This window comes from Colossoma macropomum, unplaced genomic scaffold (assembly GCF_904425465.1).
Source record: "Colossoma macropomum unplaced genomic scaffold, Colossoma_macropomum, whole genome shotgun sequence".
Lineage (NCBI taxonomy): Eukaryota > Metazoa > Chordata > Actinopteri > Characiformes > Serrasalmidae > Colossoma > Colossoma macropomum.
In genome coordinates, this window is record NW_023494785.1 from 6,912,964 (window position 1) to 6,938,776 (window position 25,813).

At 39.3% G+C, this 25,813-nt stretch overlaps 1 protein-coding gene across 1 annotated transcript; it reads left to right on the plus strand.

Annotated features, from left to right (window-relative positions):
* The first annotated feature begins 1,341 nt into the window (after positions 1–1,341).
* pcolce2b (procollagen C-endopeptidase enhancer 2b) lies at positions 1,342–25,140 on the plus strand. The gene is made up of 9 exons (XM_036582126.1): positions 1,342–1,470; positions 1,764–1,872; positions 3,584–3,839; positions 9,195–9,319; positions 10,372–10,508; positions 12,853–13,016; positions 16,174–16,257; positions 22,467–22,634; positions 24,257–25,140. Exons 1-9 carry the CDS (start codon positions 1,400–1,402, stop codon positions 24,385–24,387), a joined length of 1,245 nt encoding a protein of 414 aa, XP_036438019.1. The 5' UTR covers positions 1,342–1,399; the 3' UTR covers positions 24,388–25,140.
* The last annotated feature ends 673 nt before the right edge of the window (positions 25,141–25,813 follow it).

Genomic DNA, 25,813 nt, shown 5'->3' on the forward strand with positions numbered 1-25,813 from the left:
CACCAGCTACTCAAACTGTAGCCTACTACTGCCAACACAACTCAAATATCAAATTTGACTAAGCTTACTGGTTAATGTGGGGTATTCTGAGAGTTCCAGTCTTATGATGTCAGTTCAGTTCACAGCAGTGTTAGCTTGCACGTAGCAGGATAAATAGTTAGACTTCTAAATGACCTTGTAATTCAGAGGATCCAGCAATTCAAAATTCAAAAGTGCACTCCAGGCAGCAATGGGCGGAGCTAAACTGTTGTAGGTGAATATATGTACATAAATTGGTTTTCATGACATCACAAAACTAATGGATTCAAACGAGTTTGTTTTTACAGTTTAGTTACAGTATATTGTTGCTGTCCAAAAAAACACCTATCTCCATTTTTTTTCTTTTTTTTATGTCATTACGTCAAACAGCAAGAGTATTTTATATTGTGTATAAATATGTGATGAATGGATCAATAGAAATGCACAAAAGTTACTTCAAAATATTTTTACATTCTCTTGCATTAAATATTATGGATGTTTTTTGTCCTCTCCTGTGAAGTTGTGATTTTTAGACTGGTGAGTGAACATTACTTTTTGAAGAATTAACAGTGTTTATGCATTACATCAAACTCTGTAATTTAAAAAAAAAGAGAAAAATTGTTTGTTTTCCTGTGATATGGGCCCCATAAACAGGCTACTTTTGTTACCGTGGCTTTAAAACCTTGTATCTCCCTTCATGTCATTTTTTCAGTTTCTGACAGAATTTGAACATGCCTGTCACCCTTCACATTGTGTGTAAGTGACACAATGAATGGACCAAAAGAAGTGGCCCATGATTACTTGGAAAAAAGTCAGATTCAATTGACTTACATTAAAAGTAAAGTAGTTTTTTTTACCTTACCAGCAGTAGTGATATATATATATATATATATATATATATATATATATATATATATATATATATATATATATATATATATAACTAAGTTGAACAGGTGGATATGTACAGTTTTCATGACATCACAAAAACAACAGTTCAGAGCAGCCTGTTTATGTATGGACTGTGTAGGCTGGTGAGAGCATGTTGGTTCCTTTAACTGTAATAATACTACCTCACACTCTTATTTAGTGGGGAAAACTCAGCTTTCTACGACAGGGTCTCTTTAAAATCCTAACTTTTCCTAAACCAAAGTTTTCAGTCAGGTGTCTGTGGGGAAGGGGGGAGTAGAGGGGGCGGAGAGAGGGGGGCGGGGTCTCCTCCTCCTCTCCCCCACTCTTTGATCTCAGGTTTGGGAGGAGAAAAAAAGAGAGGGCAGCTCCTCTTCCTCCCTTCAACGCAGCACAAACGTGCCATTCATCCTCCTGAGCTCGTCCCTCCTTCTCCTCGCTTTCACCAACTTCAGGCCAGTTCAGCGCAAACATGCGGAGAATGTGCAGCGTGCTGCTGTGCGCCTGCGCCTTGCTGCTGCTCAGTGGCGATGCACAGGCGAGGTGAGTTCAGCCCGCTACTGTTTTCTGTCTGTCTTTCTAAGAAATGCATTCGAGCTTCAGCTGCAGTGTCGGGAAACGATGCGGAGACGGACGCTGTCCTGTCACTCCGGCACCACTGCAACGCTTTGGAAGCCAATGCAGCTTTTGTTCGCTGCCCTGAAGGTGCAGTGTTATTGTTATTGTATGGAATGACGGCTGAGTGGGGCTTCCACTTGTTTTCTGTGCACGTGGCCTGCATTGCACGGGCATTTAATTTCATTTTGCACCATTTTTACCCCGTTTTATCCCCCCAGACCGACCTTCGCTTGTGGGGGGAATGTGACTGGAGATTCTGGAGTTATCGGCAGCCAAGGCTATCCGGGAGTATACCCTCCGAACACCAAATGTGTGTGGAGAATTACAGTAAGTAGGCGCTTTATTATGTATAAACACACGTTATGTTGCAGTATATTCCATGCTTTTCCTGTTGCCATGATGAGAACTGCCATCCCGTGTTGCTGAGAGTCGATGCGCTGTGTTGAATGACACTGGATGCCAAACATGAGCTTAACTGGTCTGTGTGGTATTTGGCTGCTGAAGCCCCGAGGGTCGCTTCAGACTCTTCACACTCTGCTCTGCGTCTTAGAACATGTTGGCACCCCCGCAGTGGGTAAAGATTAAAGACTGATAAGCAGTTTTCAGCTGTCCAAGCGTATTAAAGGGCCCATATCCCTATTTTCTTATATTTTATTTTATTTTATTTTGTTAGATTTTTTTTTTCTCTGAACTTTCCCTTTCAGCATTTGTGAAGGATTTATGTACCAGAAACATTCATAATTCATTTTTACACAACCTTTTTCCAACCATACACTTAAACATGCTGTTTTTGTTAATGTGTGTTCAAGACTGACATATCTAAAGGGTCTTTGTTTTGGCTGGCTGGCCTGCATTGTGCCATGTTTTAGGCTGAATAGGCAGATTTGTGTGTACGTGTGATGTTTTTTGTGACCTCACATAAACAATTAATTCAAAACTGGCTCTTTTTGCAGTTCAGTTTCCACATATGGGTTGGTGAGTGAATGGTACATCTTGAAATACTGACAGTGTTTACAAACTACATTAAACTGTTTATTTTAAAGTAAGAAAAATGAGATTTTCTATGATATGGAATTTTTTAAAAAGTTAGGCCAGATCTTAACTTGCAATTGGGTTGACTGTAATAAGTTTCAGAGCAATGTCTTCTAGAAAACCAAGGTGACTGACTTGTGTTGCCACTTATCAGACAACTAGAGCCTTCATTCATTCACCTAGCTGACTAAAAGCTTTCACAGATATACTGTCAGAACATGTCTTAGTGAACATTCTGAACATAGTCATGTACAGTTGTTGATAAGTGCTAAGTGATGTTTGTAAAATTCGATATCACAGTATTTTCCAAGTATATGTATGCATGTTTGCATATATTAAGATAATGAACCAGGCTTCCTGAGAGCTGGCAGTCTATGCAGAAAGAGTGAATAGCAAACCTGACATAGCTTGTTAAATTGGACTCTGTGTGTGTGTTTATATATATATATATATATATATATATACGTACATTACACACACATACACACACACACACATATATATATATATATATATATATATATGTTGGAAGAAAACCTCATATCTCCAAAATGGCAACTTTATAAGAGACGGAAAAAATCTGCTTTACTTTTAATGTGTCAAAGTTTAATTATGTCAAAAACTTAAAAACAAACAAAATGGAGATATAAGGTTTTATTCTGACAGCAGTGATATGTATGTATGTATATGTGTATGTATATGTGTGTGTAAACATTACTGACCACCCAGATAAACAGATAAACAGTTAGAAATAGGAATTAAACTTGGTTCACATCTGAATGAATCCACAGGTGTCTTCAAAGACTGAACTTTGGAGGTGTGAACAAATATCCCAACACATTTCTTTTTTATTCTTTGTAATTAAAGGCAAAGGATGGAGAAACTACATGCTGACAAATTTATATAAATATATATTACATTTAGTTGTTGAGGCTTTTTGTGTGATTCTCTCTTTACACAAAAACTTTTGCACAGTAGTGTATATAATGTGCTATGACTCTTACAGGTCCCGGAGGGTAAAGTGGTGGTCCTCACCTTTCGTTTCCTTGATCTGGAAAGTGACAACCTATGCCGTTACGACTATGTGGATGTTTACAGTGGCCACGTCAATGGCCAGCGCCTTGGACGTTTCTGTGGGACGTTTAGGCCGGGGGCCCTCGTCTCCACGGGAAACAAGATGCTTGTTCAGATGGTGTCTGATGCCAACACGGCTGGTAGTGGCTTCCTGGCGGTCTTTTCGGCTGCTCATCCTCATGAGCGAGGTGAGTCTGGACAGGGACATTTGTGTTCAGCTGTATGTTGTAATTGGTATTTGCCAATTGTTGTAGTAAGGTGCGTTGCAAGGATGTATGCATTCTTCATCCTGAGGTTTTAAAAAGGATTGTTCTACAGCTGTACGTCTGAAACATAATCATTGTTTTAACTCATAGTATGAGAGTTTGAGGCAGGGAGCATATTTGAGGTTCAAGGGGTCACCTCAGAGCAACTTTTAAAGCAATAGTTTAACAAAAAAAATGGCTGAATTACCTTCTTAGTGTAAATGTAACTGAAAAGCCAACATGTCTGTTTGATTTGTTATATACAAAAATAGACAAAAGTATTTTGCATTACTAAAAAATAGTAGTAAAAGAGTCTAAAGTTTGTCCCAGAGTCTAAAGTTTGTCTTTTGTCCATGTTTATATGTAACAGTATGTCATACAGTGTCAGAAACTATGTAAGCAAGTCTGTTTGAGATTGTTTGGCAACTTGATGTGGTTTGAGGAGAGTGTGTGGTGATTTAGGCACATAGTTTGCATTGTGCTATTTGGTGTGGCTGTAAGCTTCCAGTACTTTTTAGCCACATTAGCCACAAAGCTCCACTGTAAAACTTAAAAACAAACTTTGGATGTCTTTGGCGAATGACTACGTTTGGTATAAATACTTTAATACTGAGTTGAAGTTGAATTGAATAGTACAGTTATATATCTTCTGCACCCTGAGGTTATAGGCCTGAATATTCTATACATGTACATTCAAAATATGTACATCTGTGTGTTTACTCATGAAGTCAGAGGGTTAGGGGCCAGAGACCATCTAACTTAGAGCTTATTTTAACCTGTAGGTGCCCCATGAGCTGCAGCCGTAGAGAGATAGGGCTGTAATGTTAACAAACCTTTACTGTTCATTAAATCTGTGAAAACAGACTGGGATTCCTGAAGTGCAGAGATGAGTGAAAGTTGGTTTTGCCTGCGCTTGTTAAACGTGACGGGGCTTTTTCTGGGAGCTCTTTCCCTGCTGTGAATTTCTCAGTATGACGTGGAATTTCTCACAGACATTTTTTTCCTCAGCGTTTCAGAGGCAGGTCAGACCCTCAGAGTTCCCCTCGCTTATTAAGAATGACAAGACGTCGACTAAGCCAGCTACAAGGCTGCTGGAATTTTAATGGTCAGGTTTTCCCCTTCTGTCTGCTCTCCCAGCGGACAGCTGGAGTGATGTTAGGCTACAGTGTTCTCTGTGTGGGAGTAGCTGAGTCAAAATAACATGTTATGGTGAAACCAGTTTAACTGTGTTTTCCAGTTGTTCTTTTTTTCCCAACTTTTCTGAAGTACTTTTAGGTATGAGACAGTTAAAACATCTGATTGCAACTACATTTTGCCTTTTTTTTTCCTCATCTAGCAGTTCCATCATTTATATTTTTGGGAGAGTAGCTGAGTCACAATAACACATTGAGCTGGACTCCTGGCCATTGATGGCTGTAGCATCACCAGGGATCAAACTCACAATCTCCAGATGATAGGGCCAACACTCAGGAGTTGCACCACTCGGGAGCCCCTATAGTCTGATTTTTAACCCTGATTTGCCCCTTGCGACAAATATTCACAATCTACAGTGATTTTTCCAGGTCAGGATCGATCGAAGATGTGGATGATCTGGTAGCATGAGAGGAGAAACGAGTCAGTCTTTGGTCTTCCAATCGAGTTCTGGAGTTTACGATTCCTGTAGTGTATAATGGTCATTGATGTAACTCAACAGTGACTCAGGAAACAGCCACTAAAAGAGCTTGGAGAGTGAAGGAAAAAGGCGAGGAGACGCACATGCACTGGACTGCAGAGACAGAGGAGCTGCTTGTTGAACTTAGGCTAATAAGAGCCTTTATCATGTTTATACTGTATGGATATGGACATCACTCTCTTTACAATTTCTAGTCAGCTGCCAGTTTGCAGTGAAATATTTCTCAAGCTCTCAGTGTTGTTACCAGTGTTTCTCAACCACTTATTCATCATAAATTTGCATTTTTGCTACTCGTAAAAGCACAAACAGGTCCGGTCCAGCTTTTTTTATGTCATGTGATAACAGGGCTGTTGGAGCTCTAGGAGTTCTTATTTGTAACTGAAACTCATGTGCATTATGCTCTCTCTTTGCCTTAGTGTCTGGACTGTGTGCCCTCATGAGGAAAAAGACAAGAAATTCTGTGAAATTCTGACGTTAAGTCTGTACTGCTCTCCGTTTTAGAAGTCTGTTAGGATTTTAAATCATGTAGTGTGCGCCCAGATTTAATGTGAAACTAGTTCAACTACATTATGTGTTCCAAAGCATCCACACAGCCCTTCTAATTAGTGAATTCAGCTGATGCAGATGTTCAGTTGCACAGACAGATCTTGTATAATCTCTATAGAAAAGCATTGACCAATAGAAAGGGATGCTCTGGATCAGCTGCACATGAGCCCAAGCATTAGGCTGTGGAGCAGTGGATCTGTGTTCTCTAGAGTGATGGAGCTCCATCCAGTACCTTTTGGTGAATGGGAGTGATCCAGAACTGATCATCCAACATCAGTCCCTGACCTCACTAATGCTCTTATGGCTGAATGCAGTCAAATCCTCACAGCAATGTTCCAACAATTATTGTAAAGACGTTCCCGAAGAGTAGAGGCTGTTACTGCAGCAAAGGAGGACAAACTCAATATTAATACCCTTGATTTCAGAAGAGATGCTGTGAGATGCAGGTGAAAATGTTTGGACATATAGTGCACATTTTCCCTTTTTCTTTTTTACCATTTTCAAAATCATATCACAAATAAAGCATCTATACCATGTTCCAAATTATTATGCAAATTGGATTTAAGTGTCATAAAGATTTAATTTTTTGTTTTTCCATTAAACTCATGGGTGGCATTGTGTCTCAGGGCTCTTTGGATCATTGAAATCAATCTCAGACACCTGTGATAATTAGTTTGCCAGGTGAGCCCAATTAAAGGAAAACTACTTAAGAAGGACTTTCCACATTATTAAGCAGGCCACAGGTTTCAAGCAATATGGGAAAGAAAAAGGATCTCTCTGCTGCCGAAAAGCATCAAATAGTGCAACGCCTTGGACAAGGTATGAAAACATTAGATATTTCACGAAAACTTAAGCGTGATCATCATACTGTGAAGAGATTTGTGGCTGATTCAGAGTACAGACGGATTCGTGCAGATAAAGGCATAATGAGGAAGGTTTCTGCCAGACAAAGTCATCGGATTAAGGGAGCAGCTGCTAAAATGCCATAACAAAGCAGCAAACAGGTATTTGAAGCTGCTCCTCCAGAGGCTTGCAGTTGTGCATAAACCTCCTATTCGGCCACCCCTAACCAGTGCTCACAAGCAGAAACGGTTGCAGTGGGCCCAGACATACGTGAAGACTAATTTTCAAACAGTCTTGTTTACTGATGAGTGCTGTGCAACCCTGGATGGTCCAGATCGATGGAGTACTGGATGGTTGGTGGATGGCCACCATGTCCCAACAAGGCTGCGACGTCAGCAAGGAGGTGGCGGAGTCATGTTTGGGCCGGAATCATTGGGAGAGAGCTGGCAGGCCTCTTTAGGGTCCCTGAAGGTGTGAAAATGAAATTTCTCATTGACCGCTTTCTTCCATGGTACAAAAAGAAGAACCGTGCCTTCTGTAGCAAAATCATCTTCATGCAATGACAATGCACCATCTCATTCTGCAAAGAATACCTCTGTGTCATTGGCTGCTATGGGCATAAAAGGAGAGAAACTCAATGGTATGGCCACCATCCTCCCCTGACCTCAACCCTATTGAGAACCTTTGGAGTATCCTCAAGCAAGAGATCTATGAGGGTGGGAGGCAGTTCACATCAAAACAGCAGCTCTGGGAGGCTATTCTGACATCCTGCAAAGAAATTCAAGCAGAAACTCTCCAAAAACTCACAAGTTCAATGGATGCAAGAATTGTGAAGGTGATATCAAAGAAGGGGTCCTATGTTAACATGTAACTTGGCCTGTTAAGATGTTTTTGATTGAAATAGCTTTTGACTTCAGTAAATGTAACCTCTTAATGCTGCAAATTCAACAAATGACCATTTTCAGTTCTTTACAACCTATGAAATGTTTTGAAACTGTTGTGCATAATAATTCAAAACAGTGCATTTTGAGTTTTTTTTATTTTTGAAAAAATACTGTTATCATTGGGAGGTTTGTTCAATAAACTTTGATTTATACGGTTGATGACTTGAAAATGATACTGACTGTCATTTGCATCGACCATTTAGGAGAATCAGAGAATAATTTGGAACGCGGTATAATTACAGCTACTGTTGGTTTATCGCCACAATAACTTGCCATAGAGACGTCATTCAGATTGCTTTGGTGTGAAATGGTACATTGCAGAGATACGTATTGACTCAGATTTCTTTCTTCTGATTTCAGATTCAGATTTCAGTCTAGTGAGTTTTTATATGTAGTGTTGATAGTAAAGTAGTGGTAGATCTGAAAAAATAAGTTTTCTTTTGGTGCTATTTTGCACAGTGCATGTATCTCTCCACAATGAATGGATTAGACCTTCTTAAATCTAAAGCATGTACTAAAATCATAAAAGCAATATCTCAGGCGTCAGGCAGTGTATTCATAACCATTTCATGTAACAACTTTCTGTGAGGGAGCTTCGAGAGGCATTAAACTCTTCAGACGTCTGATTCCTATCACCACCACTGTAAACAATTCTGAGTCTGTAAGTTTCTCTAAAACTTTACATTTTGCCTCAAACCACTGTAAATTACTTAGTTTGCATCTTAGCCATTTAATTATGCTGATATTCAGAAAAATCAGCAGAATTCCCAGTTTAGTCTAAACTAAAACAATTCAGTCCCTTCCAGAAGAGAAATGCATCTAAACCGAAGTAACAGTTGCTGCTGAGCTAACTCTTTGGCTTCTGTGCTTTGGACATGTCCCTCCTGAATATGGACAGTGTTTATTTTAAATGCTTTAAATGCTCTGAGCTCATCCAGAGAACGTCTCTGTGGTTCTATAAATGGTCATGACAGTATATTTCAGGACAGGCGAGGATCTGTAGATGAAGGCGTCCCGCGAGCTTTGGCAGCTTTTGCAACGTGTGTGGGTGCTGGCTTTATCCTGCTCTGATGTTTAATAACATCTCCTGCATGTGGTCTCCCTTTCAACAACATATTGCCGGAGACCACCGCCTGGATGCACATGTCCTGAAGTCACTTATTTTCTTCTAAGGCACTGGAAGTGCTTATTTAAAGCCTGCAAATGACAGACGCACAATTATAAACATGGACCCTTTTAATTAGGGCACAGTGATAATATGAATAAATGTGTATTTGAACTGCTTTTTTGAAGGGGATCAGTATTGCGGAGGGAGGCTGATGAAGCCATCGGGAACTTTTAAAACCCCCAACTGGCCAGAGAAAGACTATCCGGCAGGAGTCACGTGCTCTTGGCACATCATCGCGCCGAAGAACCAGGTGATGCTGTTATTCATTTTGCTTTACTTTACATTAAAACTTTGTGTATTCCATAGTTCAAGTCCTGGCATAAAACATAATATGCAAAACACTATAGCATCACAAAAACACACAATCCTTCATTATTTATTTAGCTCATTGAGCTACAGTGTATATAAATGGCTGTTCAATTTAAAGGAGTGGTTCAGTAAGAAATCATATTCAAACAATTTTACAATAACCCCCTGGTGTTCATCAGCCAAAATAAGTTTGATGTTCAAATTTGTGCTGCATTAGTTTAAAACCAGAGCTACGAGCCTAATGTAGCTTACAATCACTAGAAGTCCGTAGCCAATCGGTGGAGCTAGGGCTGAAAAATTAAGCATTTTTATATCAAAATTGCAATTTGAAAGAGTGTTTAAACCACAAGAGCTACTATTTTAATTATAGCCCACAAGTTTACTAGTTTACCTTTACAAGTTTGAGGTAAGGGTGTTTAACTTGATAACATGGAGCTTGTGAACTGCAAGTAATTGAGTCAATCAGAAGAAACCAAACAGTGAAATGCCCACTATCCCCGTGATTCCAGCAGCCATGTAACATTCACCCCAAACCTTTTGGTGAATACATCAGCAAAGCGTATCCCAAGCAGCTCACACTACATGCAGGTCTTCAGTAAGGTCACACAGACTTGTTGATGTGGTTCAGAATACAGTATAGCTTACTGTAAACAATGAACAAAACTTCACCATGTAGCTGAATCCTGGGATGACAGCAGTTGTTCTGCTGACAAGTCTATCCAACCTAATTGAAGGCCTGGATGTGGTTTGAGCAGGTTGGAAGACGTTCTGGGGACGTGTTTTCGGAAAAGATTTGGATGACCATCAACTTCTAGGGTTTGTTAGCAATGTTAGCCCCTTAGCTCCAGTGCTAAACTAAAAAAGCAAAATTTGGACTGGGGTAAGTGGAACATTTTTAACCTTGTATTTTGCTAAATAATTCCCTTTGCTTGAAGTTACACACTGTGTTATGCCTATTGTTGCTGATATATTTGTTTTACATTTTTTTTACAGATTATTGAGGTGAAATTTGAGAAGTTTGATGTTGAAAGAGACAACTACTGCCGCTATGACTACGTAGCTATCTTTAACGGCGGAGAAATCAATGATGCCAAGAGAATTGGGAAATTTTGTGGAGACACACCACCAGCGTAAGAGAGCAGCTCATGAATCCCTCAGATAGATAGAACATATACTTAAACTACATTGTGAAGGTTCAGAATGATAGTGTAACATTCCTGACAGAAGATTTCCAGAAGAAAAAATAGTTGTATGACAATCAGAATGTAAAAAGCTATCATTAGTGGATGAATCTCAAATGGTTTCTGCACACAAATACAACCCCTGGAAAAACATCACCACACTTAGGGGATGTTCACTCAGCTGATATGAATCATTGGATATGACTTTTTTTTGTTTAATAGCTGAACATTCTGGTTTTGTGAAACATTCCTCAAACGAATTAAATTAAATTATTTTTATTAATCGCACATTTTTTTCCAGATCAAGTAGAGTAAAGAATTATGAAATCATTCAGTGTTGAGGGGAAAAATATGGAATCACCTTTAAATTTGCATTTCTAAAACAAACACCAGCACAAGTCAAAAATGCAAATCAGTCTGCAGTTAAAAGGGAGCTTACAGACCTTAATGAGCTGTTGGATGAAGATATGGCTCCAACAAGAGAGTTGTCAAGTGCGTGTGATTGGATGAAAATGATATTCATTGATGCATTACAAATCTACATTGGCCAAGGAGATACTATATTATGCTATGGAGTTGTATGTTAGGTAAAGGACCAAGGGACATGGCAATCATTACCTCAGCAGTCACTGCACAGGTGTACACTGAAATTTTGGACACTTTTCTCATCTCGGCGATAGAAAATAGGTTTGGTAATGAAGTGTTGGAGCTTTTCTTCAGAAAAGGCATATCAACATAATGACATGGCCAGGAAACAGTCCGGATCTCAATCCGATTGAAAATTTATGGTGGAAATTATCCTGCAAAGCTGATTATCCTGCAAAGCTGATCTATCAACCACTATTTACAAAAGTTGGAACCAGCTTGATGTAGAATACTGTTTTTCATTAGTAAAGTCTGCGCCTCAAAGAATTCAGCCTGTCACAACAGCCCAAGGAGGAGTAGCAAAGAATTAATTGTACATTTTATTTATTTATTTGTATTTTTTGTATTTTACTCCATATTTCTTTCCTCAACGTTAAGTGATTTCCATATTTTTTTTTCTCCTACTTGATCTGGAAAAAAAATATGCAATTAATTAAAATAATTTAATTTGTTTGAGGTTTTTTTATGATATGAAGTGAAAAAAGTTGGCTGAACATCCTCCAAGTGGGGTGATCCCATAATTGTTGCCAGGGGTTTTAGTGCATTATTTGTCTAGTAGAAAGCCATTTTTGTTTCAGCCATAAGCTGCACGGCTCTCTGGCTAAGATTTAGTGCACTATTTGGATGTGAAAGCTGTAGTTTTATCACCCATGCTGTGCACTATACTGGGTATAGGGTAGGGATCCATTTGAGATTCAGACAGTGACTTTAGGAACAATTAAATGTATTGAATTATATGCATTTATAGTTTGTGTCTATGGTCTACAATGGTAGTACTTATTAAATAAAAATGCTTTCATGTTGTTTTCTAAAAAATAATTAGAAAGGTATATATTGTGTGTAAAGCAAAGGGACTTATGTATCTGACTGTGGCTTTAAACTAGGGCTGTCATGATTACACAGATAAAAATAATGTGATTACAATTGATATTCTCATAGTAATTAGATTGTGAATTGATTGATAAACAGGGTATCTGTGCGATATAATATATAGCCAACTATAACAGAGCAGTGTTTTGCTGACTGAAGATTATCTACAAGTTGGCAGTGTCAGCACTTAAGTAGCTTTTGTGTGCATCACTGAAAGAGAGGAAACCCACACCAGCAGGATCTCTCAAATGCCCAGCTGGGCAGACACATAACCAACTAACAGGCTACTCCAATAAAATTCCACTAGTTTTTTAATGAAGCATTCGCTATTAAGGGTGCACATACTGTAAAGAATATTGAATGTCTGTTACAAGCATTAAATGCATCAAGTGTTTGTGTTTAAGGCCTAGTGTTAAACTCTGTGAGAAGTGAACACCACTGCTAGCCTGGCGCTAACACTATATTGAATTTCCTTTGGCTAGTGGTAATTGGCATTATCATAGCAGTGTTACTTATACTACTGATAAAGATTTCTTCAGTAATCGTTGCTTAAGGCTTCTGAAATCTTTTAAAAAGCCCTGCTTAGTATTTTGTTATTCATAATAACATAACAAATGTACAAAATTGTTATTGTTTGGCAAAGATTACAAAGATTAATCGTCAAAATAATTGCTGAATTTCTCAATTAATTGTAAAATTGATAGACAGCCCTACTGTCAACATTATAACGTTTACATTGTTTTAATTTAAATTCTGAAATCTTTCTTTTTCTGACCAGGCCAGTGTTCTCTGAGGGCAATCAGCTTCTTATCCAGTTCCTCTCAGACTTGAGCCTAACGGCGGACGGCTTTATCGGGCACTACAAATTTAGGCCCAAGAAGTTCCCCACAACAACCATGCCCCCAACTACCACCACACAGCCCACCACCACCAGACCCATCCGTAAGTGGCGCCCTGTTATGCTTATTAGAGGCGGCAGAGCAGGCTTATCATTAGCGTGTCTGTTCTGTGCAGCTAGAATGAAGAGCTGTTTTGTGGATGTGATGGAGTCGGGCGGGGAATAAGAGTTTACATAGACCTCTGAAGTCATGTGTTATTCTGTAGTCAGCATCTTACCCATGTTACATACTCCAGGTCTAAGCAGACTTCTAGGAAAAAATGAATGCTGTTTTCGAAAATTACTTCAGTCGCACCTTATGGTAAACATAAGGGTCACAAGTGTCACTGGATTTTCAAGTTGTTTTTAGATCATTTAGCATTCATAAAAACTACTAATGACATGTACCGAAATTTTGGCGTCTGAACCTGAAATGCCACATTCTGTTTTCCGAATAAAAAACACAGCAAAACAGAAGCAGGAAGGAAAGCATGATAACGCCACTTTTTGCCACAAGTTTTGAAATAATGGAATAAAAAAAACGCCAAAAGTGCCAAAGTGCAAAATACAACTAAAAATTATAGAATTAATTGCGTTGGATGGCCAGCTGTCCTTTGTTGTCAAGAACATTGGATTTTGTGGCACATTCTGTAGCAGATATGCTGTAAATGCCCAATTAAAACGATATTAAAAAAAAAACAAAAAACTTTCTTTTGATTTTTGGTTTTGGTGTGTCTAGATTTTTGGTTTTGAGCAGAAATTTTAATTTCAGGGCGTCACTAGTACTACATAAAGGCAGCAAGTAAGCCAGTATCTTGCACTAGGAAATGACATCGCTTGAAATTATGTCTACGATTAAACTTGGGTACTTTTATATACCAACACATGCTGCTAAAACTGTGGCCTAAAACTGCCGAAACTTCTAAACTACCACATTTGACAAAACGTACTAGAATTTTGGTGAGGTAGCCAGTCAACAGAGTGTGCAGCAGGTTAGCTTGCATGTAGCAGTAGTTGTGTTTTGGCTGTGTTTAGAGGAAAAAAAATGTATGTACAGCAAAATGTATCGACTTTTGAATATTTTGTTTAACATGGAGCGTGATTTTCGAAAACAGCTGTCTTTTGTCTCGTAGAGAAACCCCGCTTACACCCAGAGTTCCTAATATGGGTATGACAACTGCAGAATGGCAGATTTATAGACGACATACTAATGATCCAACATGAACTGCACTGTTTAGGAAGTGACATAGACTGTCTGGCACCCTTGCTTGACATTTCACTCATGGCGGGATGTCGTGTGTGTGTGTGTGTGTGTGTGTGTGTGTGTGTGTGTGTGTGTGTGTGTGTGTGCTGCAGATGTGCAAACACGTGCAATGTGTTTGGCTCATTTGATGTGATATAGTGGACTGACCATTTATTGTGGAATGAGTAGTGGATTCTAGTGCTGAGGCCAACATGTGAGTTCCCTTAAGAGTCAATCTGACGTAGAAACAGTGAGGTGCAGAGAAATGCCTGGAAATCCATCGAGACAGCATGCACTAATATGCAAATGTCCCTGAAAGACTTTTTACACTGAGTCACTTAATGCGTCTCATATTGATTGGATCAATATCAGATTGTGAAAAGGCCAAGATCCTGTTTATACCTTGCATTAACATGTGTTTCATGTCTGGATCATATCTCGATGTACTTTTGGCTGGATTCCTTTTACACTTTTCATTAGAATGTGTCCCCAGTTTAACCAGATGAGATCTGCTTGTACTTTCCATGTGTAAAAAATACATCAACACATACGTCATTTCCATTTTACTTTTGCTTACTTTTCCCTTGTTTCGATACGGGTTGACAAGCTTGGCTTGGACACTTTCATCAGCCCAGAGTGCAAGAAGGCTTTCAGTTTGGGAAACTCCAGTCTCGCTGCAGCTGCAGTACGCTTTAGCCTAGGACAGTTGACACTTTGGGTTTTTAATTTTTGCTGCTGTTGTTTTCTTTGTCTTTGTTATGTGCATCTCAGCTGTCTAATTTTATTTGATGTCTTCATTAGGATAAATGTCTTGTCAGGAGTGGATTCAAGCTTTATAAGTGTTGCATCAGTTGTTGATTGTAGCAATTATATGGTTCATATGCTGCCGTTGCAGCCCTCATATAAACTGCCGTGATGTCATAAAAATCTCCTGACCACCAAAAAAAAGCTACACAGAGAGGGGCCCCTCAAAGTTTGTGCCTAGGGGCCTAAAACGTGATGATCCTGGCCTGTGTATGGCCCAGCAGAGATGAGTGAATTTATTCCTTCTGAATAAATTAATCTGCGGTCATTTGCATATGCAATCAAATGTTTGATGCCAGAAAGTAGTTCACAACAGCTCCTGTTGCCTTTTGTCATAAAACCTATAACTACATAGAGCAAAATATCTGTGGTACCTGGAGATTCCAGAAAAACATCCTTGGATTTGTGTGTAACATGGGAGAAGTAGCACAGATGAAAATCTGGGATTCTTACGTGTCTGAAACGCGTTAATGTGGCCAGGTGTAACTGGAATGCGGTTAAATCTTGTCTGGATATGAGGCAAGTGTGAAAGACTCTTGAGCTCTCGTCTTTATTTTGGCTTTTATGGAATCAGGCCTCCCTGCACCAGTCTGAGCTGAGAGATGGCGTTTGGCTGCCTCCATCTGTGATGTCATCTCCAACGAAGAGCCACTGATTAGCTTTATCTTCAGTGCTGTGCGTCTGTTTTTCATTCCATTTTCCCGAGAAAGGAATAACATTCGAACTGTGGTTTCATTTATCAGAATAGCAGGTCCAACCAGCCCTCAAGAGATTGGAAAAAATGTGAAACAAGAAATCAGACTTTTCAGCGTTTCCCTTCTGGCTCACTGGCTCAGTATGTGCTTTTAACAATAGTTTGGAAAAGTCATTGTTTAAGCAATACATAGTGAGACACTTTGATAAATGTAAAGCTGAGTGTTGCAGCTAAATGTACCAATATTTTTGTTACTTAATTGAAAAGTAAGAAAAGTAAGAATATTCAAATTTCAGAAGAAGGCAAAGTGCCCCGAAACTTTTTCACAGGCAGCATAATCACTAGAAATGTGCAGTTTAGTATTCGTACGTGGTATGCTGTGTAATTTATTCTGAATGACTGAGAAATGCAGAGGAGAACATTGCTGAAGGCTTGTTTTATAAAGCGGTGAAACTGATGCTATCTCTGCTTGCCTCTCCAGCTTTGAAGTATTCTGCATCGCTGTGTCAACAAAAATGCAAGAGAAAAGGAACCCCTGAGAGCCATTACTGTTCCAGCAACTTTGGTAAGAGAACAGCACTGCAACTTTTGCTCTCTCTCTAATGCACGTGTGCACGGACATGTGCGTAAAGGGAGATGCACCATCCGACAAAAGTTTCAGAATGCAAAGCTTTTCACAGTGTTAAAAACTTAAGGGGGTGATTCACCACTGTTCTGTCCTATACAGTCAAAATATTTAGGCTCTGCGAACATTAAGCGCACAAGAATAGTTCTGCTTGTCCTCCACAGTCCAAGAAATTCCCGCTGAGGTCTCCATAAGTTTCATCTATGAAGGCAACAACTTTCATAATGCAATGTGGCAGAATTTCGACTGGAAAGATAACTGGCCCAGCTGAGGCTGATTCGCCCCAACAGTCCCAAAAGGTGTTCTGATTTCAGGCTGGTCTTAAACCATTATCTTCCCAGTTTTTCCTGTGGTGTCAGGTGCGTAATCCAATCTATAGCCCTTCGATCTACACACAGTGCAGTTGTGGCCGGCCCAAGTTTGAATTAAATTCATCCATAAAACCTCAAAATCCTGTATTGTCGGGTGGAATGCTGATTTTCTCATGCATGAAAGACCTATAACTAGTGAGAGGTGAGCTGCATGAAGCAGAGCTGAACGGAAAGATCAATCTCAGCTTATCCAAATTGAACTGTTGTTCCTATCATTATAAATACCAACTTTTTGTGGCAAAATGCACACACATTACCAAATTAAGCAATGTCTCAATACCATCTGCCACATTTGTTTTGATCTAAAAACCTGTTTACAAGAAATTCTGTGAGATCCCAGGTTGGTTGGGACTTGAAAACACAATCTGAAAATGTGTGATAGTGTTGTAGTCAGGATCGAGACCAAGACTTTGAAGTAGTCAACATTAAATAATATATATAACCTAAAAATATTATTAATTACTAAACCATCGTCTGAGTTTAACTTTGTGTTGTAACTTTTGGAAGCAAGTGATTAAGTTCCCAAATTCACTGTCCCTTCCTTCCTAAAACTTATTCTAACCACCCAAAGCCAACAAAACATGAACCAAACAACATTCCTACATTTTTATTATTAAATGAAAACAGTAATCACAACATTCCGATCTGCCCTCAGGGAATGTTTGAATTTTGGAACCAATAAATATCAGCAAACAAATAATACCCAGTTAAGCTATCATGAAAAAAGATCAATTAGATCCTCAACAGGCAGCGAATAGATTGTGTTTAAACATGAAGTCAAAGGAATGTTTTATTCTGTTTGAAGGTTTTGTTGATATTCAATAATGGTTTTCAGTTTCCAGTTTCCTGCCAAAACGATGTTAAGGTCAAGATAACAGATACTGTTCGTTTATGCTCTCCACACCGGTCTCGAGTACTGCAGCACTAGTGTGTTTGTGATTATTCTGGCTAAATCTTGTGGTGTGGGCGGTTTAATGGACTGAAGGATGTCTAAGGACAAAAAACCTGATGAAATTTGTCATTTTATCTGACATTTTCTCTCACATTTTCAACATTGGTTAGGACTTGTAGTGTGGGCATAAAACTCATAACTTGGAATTCCAGCTTGGAAAAAACAACAAAAATGCCCTTCAACTGGTAATTCCATCTTGAAAATTTGGGAAGGTGCTCAGAGCTCATCGCTTGATGTTATTTGCATGGCTGCTTGTGTTAATAGTAATAAAGCACCACTTCTCTACTTTTAAATGCGATTTACTTTAGATCAGTCAACAAATAGATGCAGTAGTTGATTAACTGTATCAGCCATCATAAGGTTTACTGTTTTGTAAAGGTAAACACATCACAAACGTATTCAAACGAGGTCCGTATTTTGTCTCCACTTGGTAGCTTGAGGTCGAAAATGGCATTATTCTGGGATCCAACTTCCTACCTCTGAGTTACACTAAGCATTAGACATTCCCAGGGAATGCCCCAACTCACTAAGGGGACGTGTTTACCTTGGGCTATGCAGAGTACAGAAAAGATGAGAGTGAGTTTGTTTAGCAGTGCTGGATAATTGTGTACTATTTATAAAAAAACATTTCTGCCATGCTGGAGCGCAAAGGTTACAAGAAAGCAAACCATCACCTGCCATTGTTTACCAGGTAACATCTAACTCTCCAGTGGTTTCATGTAATTTAAACCCGAAATATACAGAAGATAAACTGAAACACAGATATTCAGATCTGAAGGTGTTGAAATCATCATTTCAGTCCAGAGGACTGTGAACAAGACGTAAATTGAAAGAAACTGTTATTTTGTGACATAAGGGCTCAGTCTTAAACACCTCTTAAAAAATAGTGAGAAATAATCTTAGATGAGCAATTCAGCTTCATTTTCTTTTCTAATAACAGTCACAGCATGCTAATTGGCAAACTTATAGAGGAATTTATTTCATAGATTTTTTTTTTTATATATTCAGTAGTTGAGATGTAAACAAAGTCATTCAGAGAGGTTTGTTGTCAAAAGATTTATTGTAGAGAAACTCTGATTTCTTTACAGTGGTGCTGATAGGAACCAGGGGTCACAATGTCTACAACACTAATATAGACATTTTATTTACTGTCCAAAACCACCAGTGAACCTACATGAGTCTTCTGAGTTTTTTATATGTAATGTTTATGATGGTAAAATAGTGATAAATCTCAAAAAATGTGTTTTCTTTGGGGACTTACAACACCCTGCAAATGTCTCTCCACCATTAATGAATTACAAAATTCCAAACCGTCATAATTCTTTAGTAAAAGAATGTATCCGGCATCAGGCAGTGTATTCTTATCCAGTTTGTGTAACACATTTCTGTGAGGGAGCTTTTAGAGGCATTAAAGTCTTCAGACGTCTGGTTCCTATCACCACCACTGTGAACAATTCCAACTCAGTATGTTTCTCTAGAATGGAGCGTTTAACATCAAACCACTCCGAACAACTTTGCTTATGCCTTATCGACTGACTTATACAGATCGGTGGAATTGCTTTTAATCAGCAGCAAGACTAATATTCCATACTATTTAATTATATGGTCATCTGTCTGTGTTTTGTGCACTGGACATATAGCAGTAGTCTGCATTTAATGAATCAGTGAAGTTTACTGTAGTGGTCAGTGGTGGATCTTCGATCACCTGCTGAAGTCGAGAGTTTCTAAGAGAATAAATACATTCTGCCTGTGTAAAGTCGCTCGCTGCAGCAAATAGATTCTGCCTGTGTAAACACTGCTCAATGACCACAAAGGCAGCACCAGTCGCTGTTAGCCTGTTGCTCTCCCTCAGCTAGCTGCTGCTACTCTCTCTGCCAGCTCCCCTATCTCTGCTGAAGCTTTGTAGTCCTGTGTAGTGGCTCAAACTGTTAAAACTTGTATTTCTGTGCGCCCAGAAAGCTAATGTTGTCCAGACATTGTCCTTCAGAAATTCATCTGGGGCAGTAGCCATGCTAGCTGATTTGTTCACAAACACTGCCCCTGAGTGAGGAGTGACACAGTAACATCTGCTGCCTCGCCTCTTGTAATTTGAAGTTGAACCATTTTAACTTTTATGTTATCAATTTTTTTTAAACAAAGAAACATTTTTTAGATCCACTGGGTGCATTAACCTCTTAACCCCTAAGGGCCTGTATATGGACCCACACTTCAGTTTCTCACTCTATTAGTTACATAACTTGTGTGTTTTACAGTAGTTATTGAATGATTTATAGAAATTACTGAGAAATATTTGTTTATTTTTTATCCATATGTAATCTTTACCATATTTTAAGAAAAGTAACAGTAGGGTTAAAATTATTCTCTTGGTGATGAGGACATTTTAATTTTGAGTTTGATTAAAATGATCACTTTTACATAATAAATTTAAAAAGTTGTATAGATTTTTAAAACTGGAAAACTGAAGGAGCAACTGAAACAAAAGTCCCACCTTGTCAAACCCGGCCTATTTTATCCCTTTGTTATGATGTCAGCACTCATCAGCACTCAAACATTTCTGATGTTTAAACCACCTTTGGGTCAACAGATCAGTTATTGTTCTGAATCGGTTTTATGCCATCTGAAATTGTACATGGCTACACAACGCGCATGCCAAATCGTCATCAGCAGGGCTTCTTCTACGTTTCAAGAAGCCCTTCAAGCTCTCGCATTACCAACCCTTAAAGGGAGAAGAAACATACTCTGTAGACGGTTTGCCTTCAGTATCTTAAACTCCCCTTTCAGAGAGTGGCTACCACCTTCAGACTGAAGAACCAGAGACATTGGTAAACTACAGATTCCAAAAATGAGAACTGATAGGTTTCAGAAGTCACCCATTCTTTTTTTCTTAAGAATGTTAAATGAAGATTTATAGAATGGTTTGCCTCTTTATGACGCATACAGGGTCTTATTTTATTTATTTATTTATTCCTTTCTGTTATAAATGTATAGGTGGCCTTGTAAATACTCGTGTAATTCAGTTTTGCTTTCTGTAAAACTGCAAAATGAGTGTGAAATAAATAAATCCTAAATAAACTCTACATCCATAATGACAACTAACTGGCAGTCTGGCACACTACGTTAAACATCTAGAGTGGATATTCTGATGTAGATGGACAAAAAATGGAGAAATATCCCAATTAGATGTTTTCCTCAAATCATTCAGCCCTGTGTGCTTTTAACAGTAATTTAGAAAAGAAAACTGGCAAAACATCATTTAGGTAAAATCTGCTCTTCATACCAAGCAAGACTCATTGAACCTGACGCTGAGTGATGAAGCTAAATATACCCGAAGGATTAGCACAAAGCTACTTTATGATACTTAGTTATCTGACTACAATTAAATAAGAAGTCGAACAGTAAAAATCAGACTCAAATACTTTATAAAAAAGTGAAACTGGTCTTAACTTTTGACGGCCAGAATAAGATTGAGTGCAAGCTTTTCGGTGGTGATGTGGGGGGTGGTGGGGACTGAAACGAAGTTCCCAGAATCCAGCTCACTAAAGTGTGCGTTTTCATGCCTCTTTCTTTGCTGCGCTATCTTGGGCCTGCCGGTTTGTTTCACAACGTCTGAAAAGCGGCGTTCAGAGTTTTTTGCAGCGCTGCACAGTGGATTTGTGTGTGGGACACAGTTCTCTCAGTGCCAGGGCGCTGCAGTGGACCGTAGGCAAACTATGTGCATAAATGAAGGTGTTGATTTAGTGCGGCACCGCGGTCTCGGACGCCACCCCCCCACCAAAACAGCTCTGTAATGTTTGTATCCAGGAGATGTTTACAAGGCCAGGCAGATATTCCATTATGATTTCTCCTCGAGTTTACTTGGATTTGCATTTGGAAAAGCGAGCCGGTCAGTAGAGGCCAGCGGCCGGCCTAGACAAACGGAAATCGCACTGGTGGAAAATTACACTCATATCATGCCAAGTCAGTTACATCACACTGTTTAATAAGTCCACGTTTCACAAAGAGTTACACAAGGACAGAAACTCTGGCTCCTCTTTTTGGCTGTTTGAAAGTATAGTTGCCCCAAGCGTGCTGGGTGTCTGAAATTTTCTTCCTTAGTTTGATGCTGGAGCTACGAAACTAATGTAGCTAACATGCTGCAACTAATAGAAGTCTATGGGCCAGTTTCCTCGACCCAGATTAAGCTTATGCCTCGACTGAAAAGAATAGGCCTCATTCACCAAAATCTTCCTGAGTTTTTTCTTGAATTAGTTCTTTAGAAAGGTCCTTAGAAAAAGTCTACGTCAGATTCATGACGTGTTCTTAAACCGCAGAACTGTTCACACCTTTGTGCTCGTGAGTGTGTGTAGATTCTGTTCTTACCTAAGAAGAAATTCCAGATAAGAAAACACTGATTCATGTCAGAATCTTCATGAAAACAACGTAAGTGATTGAGGCCCAATGTCTGGGACAGACCTTTATTATATTAGGTTCCCAACTTGAAAAAATGCAATTATCAGACATAAATAAATAAGACAGCAAAAGGTAATCTGATGGTTTATTCACAGTTAAAAGTAAAGTGGGGAGCAACAAAATGTTATGGCATTTTAAAAAAGTAATAGTAAGTCTTATTAAATAAAATAATCTCTTTCGGTAATTTCCTGACATAAAATTGCTATGAAAAGCTATTTGGTCATTCTGGATATGAATTTTATAAAGTTCATTCTCAGTGCAATACAACATTCCCAGTTATTAATACATTTACTTTAGGCCTGATTCTCAGTTTTGTATTTTTGTTGTATTGTCTGTGTCTCATATTAACGTTATGCTGATCCTTCTTCGTCTCTTAGTTATCACAGGAACGGTCATCACTGCTGTGATGCGTGGAGGAAGCATGTATGCTACTGTTTCCATAATCAACGTCTACAAAGAGGGCAGTCTGGCCATCCAGCAGGCTGGCAAAACCATGAGCACCAAGATCGTAATCCTGTGCAAGAAATGCCCTTCAGTCAGGCGAGGTGAGTGGTACAGTGCCGACTCCCCACTGGTTCACATTTCGTTAAATATTATACCTAGGGCTGCAACGTTTACTCAACAAAGTTGATTAGTTGATTGGAGCTTTAGTACCCACAACAACTACGACGCTGTAGGGGGTCCCATTTCTCGCTTTGGCAGCAGCCTCTTACAGAAAATTGAGATACAGGCTACATCAGTTTGTTAACAGCTGTATGACCAACTTGGTAGAAAAGAAGAAGTACAAATGTGAGCTAAAATGCATTTGTTTATTCATTTGCTTACATTAAGCTACATTTTGCTTGTGATCTCTATTGAGCCACTGTAGATTAGCTCATGTAGATTAGCAATTAGCTGATTTAAAAATCAAGTATGTTTGGTAGTGTAATTTTGCTGGGTACAAAATTATAGTACAGGACAGGCCCTCTGAATAATGATGGAGGCAAAATGAGTGGAAACAGCAGAATGCTTTGACTAGCTGATTACCTATTGGGCTGAAAATAATGTAAAGCTGTAGTCTTACCTTTTTAGGTAACAGCATAAAAATGTAGCAGCACACAGTCGGATACACTTTCATCAAAACCATGTTTTAAGTACATCTCAGGGACATTGCTAGAAAGTTTTAGATGAGTTGATGAAGGCTGCCTCTTCAAATGAGTCTTTTCTCCTCAGTCGACGATGTTCCGACGTTATTTGTGACACATATTTTCATTGTTTTTGGACCTAGGTAACGTCAGCTAAAGGAGCTAGCTTAGTCAGCACTAAAGGTGCGCTGTCACTGCTTTCTCAGTCACATCCTTAACAATGCCTGCTGGGAACATGCTCACGTTCAGGCACACGTTTCGGAGTAGCAAAGTATAATGTAACATACTCGCAGATACAAGCAAAACTGACGTGTTTTGCTGAATTGTTGGCCTTTATATTTTCTCTGTCTTCCTGTAATAAAATATAACAAGTACCTCAATAGCAACTTCAGTATTCAAAAACTGGCACCTTGAACAGTTCCCAGTTCTCGAGTACTGTGCACACCCCTACTGATCAATTGTGTAATAGCTGATGGCTTCATTGATTATAGAAATAATAGTACTTTGCCGCCCTAATTATAACTGATTTAGTCCTGTCTTTTATAACACATTTATAGAGCCATGCACTAATGAGCTCTGAGATTTGAGTTGTTAATAATGGTTGTTGTCAGCCTTCTTTGTTGCTGTTTCTTTCAATCGAGACAGTCACTGTGTAATTCTGAAGAAACACTCCATGGGTTTTAACACTGAAGTACTTCATAGAAAGTTCAGAAAGTTCTGAACTGATAAATGTAGACTGCTACAGTTAGCAGGCTCCTCAACCCACCATAGCGTATGGCTCAGAGTTTGCCTACCAAAAGCATTCTCATGGGTTTGATGACTGTGCAAGGTAAGCAGCACAACTCACGGTCAAAGAATTACTGATAAAAATGGGTTACAACGTTACGTTACCTTACTATGAAGAGTATTCAACCCCATATGTTTATATCATTGTGTATAAACATATGGAATGACAGTAAGATGAGGTACTGATGAATGACCCATCCTGAATGTCTCTGCCGATCCGCCACTGCATTCAGGCTCTTTCTGTGTGATGTCACTAGGCTTGAACTACATCTTCATGGGCCAGACAGACGAGGAGGGCCGTGGGATGATCGCCCCGCACCATTTCGTCATGGCCTTCAAGGCCAAGAACCAGAGAGCATTCAACGTGCTGAAGAACAAGAGGTGCTGAACTCCGATTTCTTCTGGCCCCATCCTGAAACTCGCAAGCTTACACTTTGCTTCATGAAGTTGCAATCAAGAATTCTCCACCAGTGAGAGTGGCTTCCTCCATAAGGCTTTAATCCGGACCAATCAGCACCTGATGAAGCAATCTGATGAAGTGTGGGGGGGTGAACAGTGATGATGAGAAGGAATGAATGATGGGAATGAAAATCAAGAAGTGTCTATGATAGAAAAGGAAGAATAACAGTGGAAGGTAATCCAGTAATTTCTGACCACAGTCAATGTAGACATTCCCAAACTTTTGCAAACGACTCGAAGGCCAGACTGATTTAAAATCCAGAGCACAAGGACCTCACGTTCTCCCACAAACACCTATGTTAGGCGGGTGTGCCATATCTATGCATGTTTGTCAGGGGATTCTAGAACATTCACCCTCATTAACACTGTTCCACAGTGTTCTCCTCCATTCCTATTGCTCTAGAACACCCCCCCCCCATTCACACGTTTGACATTGTTTTAGAATGTCCTTCCACTTTCATGTTATTCTAGAATGTTCTCCTCCATTCACATTGTTCTAGAACAGTGGGCACCAGCCCTGGTCCTGGAGATCTGCCTTCTCGCAGAGTCTAGTTCCTACCACGATCTGCCACACCAGCTCCAGCTAAGAAACTTCTTCAGAAGTTTTGGTTGGATTGGGGGCAGCATGTTGGATGCAGGTTGGAACTAAACTCTGCAGGAAAGTAGATCTCCAGAAGGAGGGCTGGTGACCACTGCTCTAGAACATCCCCCTCAATTAACAATGTTATGGAATTTCCTTCTGCCCATTCACACTGTCCATTCAAAGCTCTATAGTGTTGTCCTTCATTGATGTTGTTCTAGAACGTTTTCCTCCTTTCACGTTCCTCTAGAATGCTCTCCACACATTAACATGGTTCTAGAATCTTCTCCCTCAATCACAGATTCATTTAGCTCTTATTCTGGAACCATATAACCAACTGCTTTTGCAGTTTTCCTGTTTGTAGGGGAATGGTTGGTCAGTGTGCCGCGATCTTAAGCATAACAAAGTGAAAGTTCTGCAATTTCTGGATGGTGGCAAGAGGCTACATGTCTTTACTCTCTTTCTTACTGAGACCACACCCTAAGCCCCCATCCATGGATGTGTGGTTAAAAAAAAACCCACCTTGCATGTTTCAGCTCTATCCATTGGGCCAAAAACTGATAAAGCACAGTTGACCAAGGTTGGCTCTATGTGGACTTCTTGCTCCATCCTTAGATCTCTCTCTTTTGAGAATGTTTTAGAAAAATGACCATCAGCAAGAGGGTGTCTGGAGAAAATGATTGGTGAGAGAAATGATGGATAATCCTGCTGGTTTATTACATTATGAAGATTAGACAATCCAATCTTAAGGCTAAAACATCAGCATCCAACAAAT

Excerpts from the sequence above, each read along its gene's own strand:
- pcolce2b (XM_036582126.1), top strand. The coding sequence starts at position 1,400 with ATGCGGAGAATGTGCAGCGTGCTGCTGTGCGCCTGCGCCTTGCTGCTG. Across the intron at positions 3,840-9,194 it reads TGCTCATCCTCATGAGCGAG|GGGATCAGTATTGCGGAGGG; the intron begins GTGAGTCTGGAC and ends GCTTTTTTGAAG. Across the intron at positions 9,320-10,371 it reads TCATCGCGCCGAAGAACCAG|ATTATTGAGGTGAAATTTGA; the intron begins GTGATGCTGTTA and ends TTTTTTTTACAG.